Here is a 12,993-nt window from a genome sequence, read left to right as displayed (position 1 = left end):
ATGATAATTGCATTGTATTGCAAGCATTCCGCACCATTGTGAGGTTCGCCTAGTCATAGTGATACTTTACAAGATCTCTATCTATCTATTCAGCCCGTATTCACCCGTTGCTGAGTTTAATATAGTATAGGTGTCAATATTTACTAAGTCTCGGTCACTTTACAAGATACTAAACTTTAATAAAAAACAGTGAAAAATAATGTGCCAAACTCTCGTCATAGCCTTTACCTATTGCGTCTAAAATAGAATCACAATTTAACTTAAAATGCCTGTAAAACTCACAAAATTATCTTTTGTTACAGAGCACCGAGGGGAGCAGCGAATTCGCCCCCGTAGTGACAGCTACCTGCAAGACGGGCGTGATGTCCGTCAAGATTAACTTCAACCAGCCTTTTTACGGGGTTGCTCATGCGAGAGAGTTCAGGTACTTAAAAAATTGTATTATTAAATACAACATACAACCCAAAATCAGGCGTGGCCAGGCGTGTCTCACTCCGCGATTTCGTCGCTTTGCTACAGGTAGCTAAAAGTACATTCTTTCGACCCCAATTTTGGGGTTTGCGCGTGGCGCTGTCGCCACCTAGCGGCCATATCTGTCCTGATCGTAACCGACGCGTTTTGTTAGAGAGTGAGTCTTCTGTACCTAGTACTATTATTTATTCTGTGGCGTGGCTCACTCCGCGATTTCGTCGATTTGCAACAGGTAGCTACAAGTACATTCCGTTCTATATACACTAATTTTGGCGGCTAATAGCCATAAGCCGCGCGTGGCGCTATCGCCACCTAGCGGTCATATCTGTTCTGATCGTAACAGACGCGTTTTGTTAGAGAGTGAGTCTTCTGTACCTAGTACCTACTATTATTTATTCTGCGCTAATATGTAAATATATTTCAGAACCCCAGCATGCATGGCACAAGGCAACGGTTCAGAGTCTATGAGCTTCGACGTCAGCCTGATGGCGGCACAGGGCTCGCCGGACTATTGCGGAGTATTCTGGAACAACGTAAGTGCTTCAAATTGTATGCGTTTATCACACTGATGAGGCCGATAAGACTGTACGTATGTAACGGTGTCTCGCTTGCAGACCGGAGCAGTGGAGGTGGGTCCAGATCCAGGCCGCGAATGTGCACGCATTTTGGCTTCTGTATGGACGTTTAATTGGAGTAATTAGCAAGGCTGGTGCACGATTCGCATAAACAAATTAACATCGTTGTTGAAATGTGATTGAAACATTTAATCGATACTAAGTAAACAAAAATGCGACTTTTTTTATACCTCTAGGTTAGCGGTCGGCAACCAGCGGCCCGCCAACCTCTCGCTTGCGGCCCGCGAGCCTCTCTGGCTATTTTGTATGTAGTACTGACGATCGACAATGTCTACTAAAGTCACAAATATTACCAAAGTGCGGCCCGCGTCATCTTCGTTAACTACTATGTGGCCCTTGGCTGCTAAAAGGTTGCCGACCGCTGCTCTAGGTCATTATGACGCAACAATACCCACTTGTACCTACATCAATAGATAACACATACCAAACTTCATTAAAGTACACTGAACTGCTGCCTATGCCAGCATAGATTATAAAATGTTAGATTGTTTATCTTGCACTTTCACTACCCGCATAAACATTCCACGATTTCCCTCATTCGACCTATCTGTTCACAGATCTTCGTAATTAAACTGAAACTGTATGCGTCTATTAAGATAAGTCTTAATAGCGTGATTCAGGATATTATAGGATTGGAATTACCTTTTCTGAACAGCGCCCCTAGCGTGCTATTTATGAACTACTTAAACAAAACCTTATAAACTTAAATAAGTACATGTCATGTCCCAGAAGCATGCGAATCTCTATTCCTTGCTTTATGCTTAATCCAATTTTCCTTTAACATAAAAATTTGTAGTAAATATCGCTCGCAGAGGTTTCTGCTTGATAAAAAATAGTTGAAACAAAACCTCTTTGAGTCTGGGGTCATTATCCTGAGATGCAGGATTCTTCAATTACAGATTTAACGTAAGATTTCGTGTGTAATTATCAGTTTAATGTGTATTTGGTACGTTTCAGCGCACAGACGAACGTTCTCTGCCGTTCGCGGTGCGTGTGCATCGCACACTGGAGCTGGCTGACGACAAGTTCTACGTCATCACGTGCGGGAAGGCGGGCTTCAGGAACGCTAGGTAGGTGTAACCTACACTCTTATTTAAAACAGTTCAGATTTCCTTAACAAAAGCTCTACCTAAACTTTGTTAATATCAGATAGGTACTAAAATTATAGTTCGATTGGCCTATTTTTTCATCCTGTTTTTGGAGTAATTTTGTACTAACATTACAATTGGGGCATCTGTCATTTTAGTATTGGGCATTTAAAAACAGGTTGGTACCTACGCACGATTAAAGTCTTCCATTCCAGGCCGACCTTTAAGGCATTTTACAAAAAAAGTGTCTGGTAAATCCCTTTTTAAGGACTCTTCTATCGTCCATATGCCAAATGTAGAATAATCCTAAACCTTGATCAGATGGTAAAGATAAAAATATATTTTACCTATCAAACTTAGGTAATGTGTTTTTCAAGGTGCACACTAAGTGGAAATTATAATAAACTTTCATTGTCTCGTAAACACTCAACACTCAAAGTATTTTAACAAGTTTGATTGTCGTCAAAAGTTGTAACGAACAAGAATTTCTGTACATTGCTCTTGAACTTTAAACACCTGTTGCGTAGGTAGAGGACAAATTTTTACGCGAGTAAGGAAAACGCGGGTCTTAAACTTTTATTCGTATATTAACAAGGGTATATATAAGCACTGCAAATAAAAGGCTTTTAAAAACACATTAAAAAACAGAAATATTACAGATATTTAGCAAAATATAAAATTGATAAAATTAACATTTTATCATATTATGAGTTAAGTAGGTAACAGGTACGAATATAGGCCTTTATGATTAATTTGCTAGCGAATACTCACTACTATACATATATTACTTAGGTATTGCAGACGCCATCTTTATTTCATTCGAGCCAGCTTTCGTGAATTCGCTCGCAACGAATAATCTACATATGTAATTTAATTTATTTGCAGAAACGAAACCTCACTCGTGTCCCTACGAATGTTGAACGAAAATGGCAAGAAGATTATGAACGCCGCCTTCAATCTGCCCTACACGCTGCGAGCGGAGATGAGCAAGCCCGACGGTAAATACATTATTATAATATGAAGCACTGTATTAATATGTATTTAAATGATGTTTCTAGGACATCAGACTACCTATATTTATACCTAAAAACACATTTTTTAAGAAACAGCGCAGAAATCTTTACGACGTTTTGAAGATATATACTATGATGAAAGTGATAAACTTGTAAAAATATTGATGAAAACTAATTAATAAAAATATTACAAACTCTACAAGTAGGTTATAGCAACTTGACTTTGAAAATGGGTACCTTAACTACCTAATCCTTTATCTATATGTATATCCTTTATCTATATGGAGACCGGCTAGTAGCAGAGCGACACAAACTAGCAAAGTCGGCTAAGTCGGTCTATTGCTTCGGACCTTCAGTCTATAATAGATTACCCGATTCCATTAGAAATGCAACTTCCATTGAAGGATTTAAATCTAAACTAAAAAAGTGGCTTCTTGAGAAGATGTTTTACGATTACAGTGAGTTTTTTAATATTCCACAAGTAATTTAATAATTAATACAGGCGTGACATTTGTATAGTACCGATATAAATTACATTCTCATTGTTAATAATAATTTCGATATATTGCAAATTTTAACGATTAATTTTATTTATATAATTTGGATTATGTTTACAGGTATATGCACATAGAATACTAGACCAATACTAGTACTTGTATGGAAAAAAAGACATGTAACAATTGTTATCAATAAATTTTTCATTTCATTTCATTTCATTTCATTTCATTTCATTACTTCTCATTTCAGGTGCACATGGCATCAAGATGAAGAGTTGTTTCGCGTTTAACATGAAGAACAACACAGTGGACTTGCTGGATAAGCGAGGGTAAGAGCATTATTCTATTTTAATAAGTTTGTTACAAAATGTTTTTTATTACTTCAACTAAATATAATTAATGTATTTTTCACCTCAGCAGCTCGAACAAGGGTACTTTGCTTCTTAAAAACAGTGAGCAAAATGCGATTTTGCTCACTCATACTGTCTTACTAAGTGAGCAAAATGCGATTTTGCTCACTGAGTGCGACAAAATGTCATTCAAGTGACTTTTATAGTCAAATGTCATTTCAACATGCGGGGTCTAATACAAGTTCGATATACTTGAGTTCTATTATCTCTATCCCTCTAGGTATGTTCTCACTGCTTAGGGTGAAAAATTTTGTGTACTACATGAGATCAAAGTTATTTAGATCTCGTGCGCTTTTGAATCCCTTACTACGCTCAAGATTCTAAATTAGATTATCTGATCTATTATAGAATCTTTCGCTTGCACGGGACTCAAAATAAACACTCGAAGAAGTATCAAAGTTTGATCTCTTGTTGTACAAATAACTTTTATTACCTAAAGTAGTAGTAAAATTTACGCATTAGAGCCAATAGTTTAACTGTTTCTAAAACGTCGGTAATTAACTATAAAGGAATTTTCTTCCGGGAATGATCCGGCTGTGTGCAATGAACTTACCTTAGGGTCTTCTCGATTAAAATATTTTTTTTTATTCTTCAAAAAGGGGGGGGGGGGGTAAGTTTATGGTCAAAAAGGGCGGGCAAAGCGTATATGACACCTCTAGAATTGTATGCCTCCATAGGCTACGGTCGGTACGGTACGGTATATATACGGTATATAGGGTACGGTACGGTATAGTTTGCGGCCCGGGAAAAGACAAGACAATTTTATCAATCATCATTGCCATTCCTGGCCATTGAGTTATTATTACTATAGATTCGAGAAGCGATACCAAAAAATGAAATTGTCGCAATCACAACCTTTTCCACGCGACCAAAACGTCGGAAGCGCCGTCAAATTCATGACGCTTACGCGCCGCTTATTCATAATCACGCTCCGCTATGGTTTGCTGTCAAAACAACATCAAGTCATGTCATGACCATACCTCGCAATCGAGCTAGCAAAACCGTAGCAGTTGCACAGTAAGGTTGACGCATATATACGTATTTACTAAGTCAAATACAAAAACTATGTTTTAAATTAATTATTTAAGACTGTTTGCGTGTGATTACGCTAAATAAGGTATTTACATCCTTGTGCTATACACACATCATTACGTTATAAGTAGGTAGAATTTATTTTGTATTTCAGATTAAGAGTAAACAAATTGAGATCAAATAAACAAAAATTTAAAGAAGTAATTTAATAATTTACTTTCCTGAAACACAAATTTAACTTTAAAATTTAAAAAATAGTGACTATGTTATCATGAGTCATGATGATGATTCATGACATATGAACGCTAACCTTTACATTCAACTGTCATTTGCTACGGTTTTGCTAGCTCGATTGCGAGGTATGGTCATGACACAAAGTACTCGTTCTCTGTGCCGGTTCTATACGTTACTAATAATAGTTCAAAGGCAGAAGCTAGTAGTGAATATATTGTATGATGTTCAGGTGTCCGATAAAGCAGCAGTCAGTGGTGGTGCGGTCGGAGAGCGGCGCGGCCGAGCTCTTCATACCCGCCATGTTCCGCTTCCCTGACTCCTCGCAGATCAACTTCCAGTGCGACATCTCTATCTGCAAAGGTACTGTAAATAAGTACTAACGATAGTTGTTTTTTTTACTGACCCAAAAAAAAACAACATAATAACAGCATAGGTAACTTCAGATCCACAGCGCAGGCTTCGTCATCATAAAGATAGCTCATCCACCTCAGGTTTCGTCGATGATTGTTTCAGATAAGATAAATTACAAGTCATCTGACAGAACAGAAATGCACGAGGTTACGAAAGTACGAATGGTCGAGGAATACCAGGAGCTCGCGGTTGAGGCTGAACCTCCTTATAGTTCGTTTCTTTTAGCATTAGAAATAATTTTTAAGAAAAAAAACCGACTTCCATGGGGGCCGATGAAAGATTATTGTAGATGGTACACTATGTAGAAAAGGAGGTAAAACCACCCACTTTTCTACTAGCATTTCGCTTCTGTATAATGGCTCCTCTACAGGATGGGCCAACGCCGGCCACTCCAAGGGACGCAGCCATGCGGTAGAAATAGCAATATCACTTGCTCCCTCTAACGCATAAATGCGTCCCTTGGAGTGGCCGGCGTTGGCCCATCGTGAAGAGGAGCCATGAGGGTCGTAGTTCTAGCCTAACCTAACCCACTCCTCAGATAGCAGTTCGGTTCTGTGCGGATCGCAGTTCGAACCTAATCAAACCCACTTTTCAAGTAGCATTTCGTTTCTGTAAGGCTCGCAGTTCTAACCTAACCTAATCCTTGTTCGGTTCTGTGAGGATCGCAGTTCAAACCTAACCTAACCCACTTAATGGCGCATGCCGTGCGGTGTACGGGGGTTTAAGCGGGAGGGGCTAGTAAGATTGGCATCATCGTACTTTATACCTACATTAATTTTATGGTAGGTAATCATAGTTGTTTATTTAGTTAAGGTATCATAGTGGTTTTCTGGGTCAAGGTCCGGGTCCGAGTCCGGGTCCGAGTCCGGGTCCGAGTCCGGGTCCGAGTCCGGGTCCGAGTCCGGGTCCGAGTCCGGGTCCGTGTCCGGGTCCGAGACCGGGTCCGAGTCCGGATCCGAGTCCGGGTCCGAGTCCGGATCCGAGTCCGGGTCCGAGTCCGGGTCCGAATCCGTGTACCATGCGTCATTGAAGAGTTCTGTTCAGGTCAGCATCAGCAGTTCCACTTCATCAAATGCGACAGTTTTTAATGTAAATGCTTGATTTTATGATGAAAATACAAAAAAATCTATTCGTATGCCTTTAATATTTGAGGAGTTCCCTCGATTCCTTATGGATCCCATCATCAGAACTCGAGCTTGACAAAAATGTGGCTTAAAAACTTAACTTGCTTAACGAACATAACGAAAAGGAAAAATCGCCAAACGTGAACTATGCGTCGTTTAAGAGTTCTGTTCTGATCATCATCAGCAGTTCCACTTCATCAAATGCAACAGTTTTTAATGAAAATGCTTGATTTTCTGATGTAAATACAAAAATCTCTATACGCATGCCTTTAAGATTTGAGGAGTTCCCTTGATTCCTCATGGATCCCATCATCAGAACTCGAGCTTGACAAAAATGTGGCTTAAAAACTTAACTTGCTTAACAAACATAACGAAGAGGACAAATCGCCAACCGTGAACTATGCGTCGTTAAAGAGTTCCGTTCTGATCATCATCAGCAGTTCCGCTTCATCAAATGTCACTTTTTTGGGTGTATATGCTTGATTTGTTGATAAAAACCCAAAAATCACTATATGTATGCCTTTAAGATTTGAGGAGTTCCCTCGATTCCTCATGGATCCCATCATCATCTGGGTTTTGACAAAAACGGGACCAATCTGTATGCATATACATTCAATCAAAAAAAGAATTTTCATAATCGATCTCGTCGTGACGGAGATATGGAGTAACAAACATAAAATAAAAAAATAAAAACATACAACCGAATTGATAACCTCCTTCTTTGAGATTTGGAAGTCGGTTAAAAAGGTAAACAATATTGATGTGTCTTTTAATTGAAAAACACATTTTAAAAATAAGTTACGGCAATGATGAATCTAATACGATCATTTATATTCTTCTGCTTTCATAAGTAATAGTTTTTGATTTTTAAAAAGCGTTTTTCAATTAAAAGACATGTCAAGATCGCTTACCTTCTTGCAAGTTCTTTCTAATGCTAAAAAAACTGGTCAAGTGCGAGTCGGACTCGCGTTTCAAGGGTTCCGTATATCTCACAATTTTCGACAATTTTTAGGGTTCCGTACCTCAAAAGGAAAAAACGGAACCCTTATAGGATCACTCGTGCGTCTGTCTGTCCGTCCGTCTGTCACAGCCAATTTGCTCCGAAACTACTGGACCAATTAAGTTGAAATTTGGTACACATACATATTATGTAAGTCTGTGGCCCAAAGACGAATATGTAACGTCAACAAATGAATTTTAAACATAAGGGCTACTTTTGGGGGGTAAAAGATAAAATTTAAAAACAAAGTTTTGCAAACTATGTCGTGTTACATATCAAACGAAAGAGCTCATTGTGAGAATCTCAAGTATATTTTTTTTATAAATTTACAATAAAAAATTTAGAAGTTATTCAAGAAATAAGACAAAAAATGACCATTCCCCCCCCTCTATCTCCGAAACTACAGGGTCTAAAATTCTGAAAAAATTACTCATAATAGTCCTTTACCTAAAGATGACAGGAAAACCTGTTAGAAATCTACAGTCAAGCGTGAGTCGGATTTAAGAACAAAAATGCGGTTTAGGTTTATTAGGGACACAGCCGCAATGGTTTAAGTGAAACGTGATGTAGACAGCTATTTGCGAAGGCCCTAGGCCGATATCCGCATAAGGCCGAAGGCCCGAAGCGTCCCGAAGAGGCGTGCCATTCCGACTCACGCTTGAAGCTAACTTCAAGCATGAGTCGGAATGACGACAAAAAATGCGACTATAGTTAGACCGTGAAAAGTCTGCAGCGATTTTGATAGCCCACGCAGTGCAAGTGTCATATTAAACGTCAAACTTCTATGAAATTATGACGTATTAATAACACTTACACTGCGTGGGCTATCATATCCGCTGCAGACTTTTATTGGTGTGACTATAAGCTGTATCTGGAACACAGCCGCATTGGTACAAGTGTAGTACTGATTGATTAGGTTACTATTGTTACGTGTTTTAAAAAGCACTAAACAGGGTGGCCAAAAATTAACTAAGTGTATTCCCGTTGCCAACGTGCAACCCCGAAATTGCGAGGAAAAATTTGGCTGTTTCATACATTTTGGCTGGTCCGTTTTCTACGGGAGGATACATTTTTTTTCGCGATTTCGGGGTTGGGGTCCCATAGTATAAATTGTAAAGCTCAGTATAATCCGAAAACCTCCCCGGCTACGGGAATGCACTTATTTTTTGGCCACCCTGTAGGTATTATCTCTCTTCGGCCTTTTAAAACACTTGCGGAAGTTGTAGGAAGCGTGACTCGTCGGACGCTCCGAGCTATCAGCCCTAGGCGGAGCTCGGTCTTCAGTCTTCGCATTTGGACACCTTGTACTACTGTTCGGCATTTAATCTTCCTATCTAAGCTACTTTGCATAGTTGCAGAGATAATATAAGCCACCACGCCAGAAAACTTCATGTTACATCTGGTTTTTGATTGACCCATTCGGGTTTTTCAAGACGTTTCACTCACGTCACGTTTGATGTACAAAAAAAAATTGTTGAAAATTGTGTGATGTACGGAACCCTTGAAACGCGAGTCCGAACTCGCACTTGACCAGTTTTTTTTTGTACGTGTAACATGACGTGAGTGAAACGTCTTGAAAAACCCGAATGAGTCGATCAAGTTTTCAACACATGTAAGATGAAGTTTTCTGGCGTGGTGGCTTATATCTCTGCAAATATGCAAAGTAGCTTAGATAGGAAATTAAATGCCGAACAAGAGTACAAGTGTCTATGCGAAGACTGAAGACCGAGCTCCGCGTAGAGCTGAAAACTCGGAGCGTCCGACGGGTCGCGCTTCCTACAACTTCCGCAAGTGTTTTAAAATCGAAGGCCGAAGAGAGTTAATACCTACAGGGTGGCCAAAAATACGTGCATTCCCGTAGCCAGGGAGGGTTTGGGATTATACTCGTACCTACTGAGCAACATTTACTATGGGACCCAAAATCGCGAAAAAAATGTATTCTCCCATAGAAAACGGACCAGCCAAAACGTATGAAACAGACAAATTTTTCTTCGCTATTTCGGGGTTGCACGTCGGCAACGGGAATTCACTTACTTTATTTTTTGGCCACCCTGTATAGTGCTTTTTAAAACACGTGACAATACCTAGTAAGTAGTAACCCAATCAATCAGTACTACAAGTACCATTGCGGCTGTGTGCCAGATACAGCCTAGTCGCATTTTTTATCTTCAGTCCGACTCACGCTTGAAGCTAAAGGCACGCCTCTTCGGGAAGCTCCGGATCTTCGGCCTTATGCGGATATCGGCCTAGGGCCTTCGCAATAGCTGTCTACATCACGTTTCACTTAAACCATTGCGGCTGTGTCCCTAAAAAAACCTAGACCGCATTTTTGTTCTTAAATCCGACTCACGCTTGACTCTAGATTTCTAATAGGTTTTCCTGTCATCTTTAGGTAAAGGACTATTTTGTGTATTTTTTTCAGAATTTTAGACTTAGTAGTTTCCGGATAGAGGGGGGGAATGCTAATTTTTTGTCTATTTTCTTGAATAACTTCTAAAATTTTTATCGTAAATTAAAAAAAAAATACAATTGAGATTCTCACAATGAGCTCTTTCGTTTGATATGTAACACGATATAGTTTGCAAAACTTTGATTTTTAGGGTTCCGTACCTCAAAAGGAAAAAAACGGAACCCTTATAGGATCACTCGTGCGTCTGTCTGTCCGTCCGTCTGTCACAGCCAATTTGCTCCAAAACTACTGGACCAATTAAGTTGAAATTTGGTACACATATGTAAGTCTGTGACCCAAAGACGGATATGTAACGTCAACAAATAAATTTTAAACATAGGGGCTACTTTTGGGGGGTAAACCATAAAATTTAAAATCAAAGTTTTGCAAACTATATCGTGTTACATATCAAACGAAAGAGCTCATTGTGAGAATCTCAAATTGTATTTTTTTTTTAATTTACGATAAAAATTTTAGAAGTTATTCAAGAAAATAGACAAAAAATGACCATCCCCCCCCTCTATCTCCGAAACTACTAAGTCTAAAATTCTGAAAAAAATACACAAAATAGTCCTTTACCTAAACATGACAGGAAAACCTATTAGAAATCTAGAGTCAAGCGTGAGTCAGATTTAAGAACAAAAATGCGGTCTAGGTTTTTTTAGGGACACAGCCGCAATGGTTTAAGTGAAACGTGATGTAGACAGCTATTGCGAAGGCCCTAGGCCGATATCCGCATAAGGCCGAAGATCCGGAGCTTCCCGAAGAGGCGTGCCTTTAGCTTCAAGCGTGAGTCGGACTGAAGATAAAAAATGCGACTAGGCTATATCTGGCACACAGCCGCAATGGTACTTGTAGTACTGATTGATTGGGTTACTACTTACTAGGTATTGTCACGTGTTTTAAAAAGCACTATACAAGGTGGCCAAAAAATAAAGTAAGTGAATTCCCGTTGCCGACGTGCAACCCCGAAATAGCGAAGAAAAATTTGGCTGTTTCATACGTTTTGGCTGGTCCGTTTTCTATGGGAGAATACATTTTTTTCGCGATTTTGGGTCCCATAGTAAATGTTGCTCAGTAGGTACGAGTAGGTATAATCCCAAACCCTCCCTGGCTACGGGAATGCACGTATTTTTGGCCACCCTGTAGGTATTAACTCTCTTCGGCCTTCGATTTTAAAACACTTGCGGAAGTTGTAGGAAGCGCGACCCGTCGGACGCTCCGAGTTTTCAGCTCTACGCGGAGCTCGGTCTTCAGTCTTCGCATTTAGACACTTGTACTCTTGTTCGGCATTTAATTTCCTATCTAAGCTACTTTGCATATTTGCAGAGATATAAGCCACCACGGCAGAAAACTTCATCTTACATGTGTTGAAAACTTGATCGACTCATTCGGGTTTTTCAAGACGTTTCACTCACGTCATGTTACACATACAAAAAAAAATTGTCGAGAATTGTGAGATGTACGGAACCCTTGAAACGCGAGTCCGACTCGCACTTGACCAGTTTTTAATTTTATGGTTTACCCCCCAAAAGTAGCCCCTATGTTTAAAATTTATTTGTTGACGTTACATATCCGTCTTTGGATCACAGACTTACATATGTGTACCAAATTTCAACTTAATTGGTCCAGTAGTTTTGGAGCAAATTGGCTGTGACAGACGGACGGACAGACAGACGCACGAGTGATCCTATAAGGGTTCCGTTTTTTCCTTTTGAGGTACGGAACCCTAAAAACGAACTATAGGGCCTAGACCGCATGAAAATCCGTTAGTTGTCGAGTTTATCGCGAACATAAATACACCCAAACATGACACCGCGGGGGACTTTCTGCGCGATTCGGGAAATGCATTAGAGCCGAGAAACGCTTACGTCGCATAGCGCCGCAATAATATTGGAGCGGCGTTAATAATAACGTAAGCGCCAACCGGCGTAAGATACCTTTTGCCGTGGAACGTCACATATTTTTAGAATAGAATAGAATAGAATGTTTTTATTCGTGACAAAACTTAATAGATAGAACAACAGGTAATACTACCACGGTCACGAAACTTATTTATTTTTACTATTTCATATCTAGTGTATATACTGTATATCTAATTCATTTCCCGAAGCGCGGCGCCAGCCGCCATAAGGTACCTTTTGCCGTGGAACATCACATATATTTACTATATCGTATCTAGTTAATTTCTAATTCATTTCCCGAATCGAACCGTTTGTTTTATAAGGTGTAGTGAAGTACTTTATGATATGAATGTGTTGTAATATCTTTCAGGAAGTTGCCCAGTGCAGGACTGCACCGCGGACGACGGCGTTGGAGTAGTTGGTGAAGAGGAGACCACCGTCACCGCCTCCACGGGGGTGTTCGTGTTAGACCCCAATGATAGTGCAGGTATATATTTTCTTGATTAATTGTTTTCATTGAACTTAAGTATAAAAGGCATTGGTAAATAGGTGCTATTACCATTATCCAGTCTAAGAAAACTCTTGAAATTTCGGTGTTCTAAAATACCTCTATAACTTATCACGGGTTCACTGTTCGTAGTCACTTTTCGCTACAAAGTGGACTAACCAGCTACACCCGTAGCGCCTAGCTGACAGTAAATGCGTTAAATCAGCACCCTCCTCAA

General features: G+C 39.7%; 2 protein-coding genes across 3 annotated transcripts in view; one reads left to right on the top strand and one right to left on the bottom strand.

Annotated features, from left to right (window-relative positions):
* Positions 1-12,993, bottom strand: part of LOC134665995 (carboxypeptidase E-like) — a 219,715-nt gene that overhangs the window by 183,939 nt on the left and 22,783 nt on the right. The window lies entirely within an intron of this gene.
* The window catches only part of LOC134665999 (uncharacterized), a 42,878-nt gene that overhangs the window by 22,218 nt on the left and 7,667 nt on the right, over positions 1-12,993 (top strand). For both annotated transcript variants that reach the window (XM_063523070.1, XM_063523068.1), the window contains exons 2-8: positions 303-424; positions 896-1,004; positions 2,064-2,176; positions 3,080-3,192; positions 3,955-4,033; positions 5,610-5,740; positions 12,639-12,755. In XM_063523070.1, the coding sequence (XP_063379140.1) occupies positions 303-424; positions 896-1,004; positions 2,064-2,176; positions 3,080-3,192; positions 3,955-4,033; positions 5,610-5,740; positions 12,639-12,755 (784 nt within the window). The remainder of the gene's footprint in view (positions 1-302; positions 425-895; positions 1,005-2,063; positions 2,177-3,079; positions 3,193-3,954; positions 4,034-5,609; positions 5,741-12,638; positions 12,756-12,993) is intronic.

This window comes from Cydia fagiglandana, chromosome 7, assembly GCF_963556715.1.
Source record: "Cydia fagiglandana chromosome 7, ilCydFagi1.1, whole genome shotgun sequence".
In the NCBI taxonomy this organism is placed as follows: Eukaryota; Metazoa; Arthropoda; class Insecta; order Lepidoptera; family Tortricidae; genus Cydia; species Cydia fagiglandana.
Note: the sequence above shows the minus strand (reverse complement) of the source record. Positions and strands in the feature narration are given on the sequence as shown.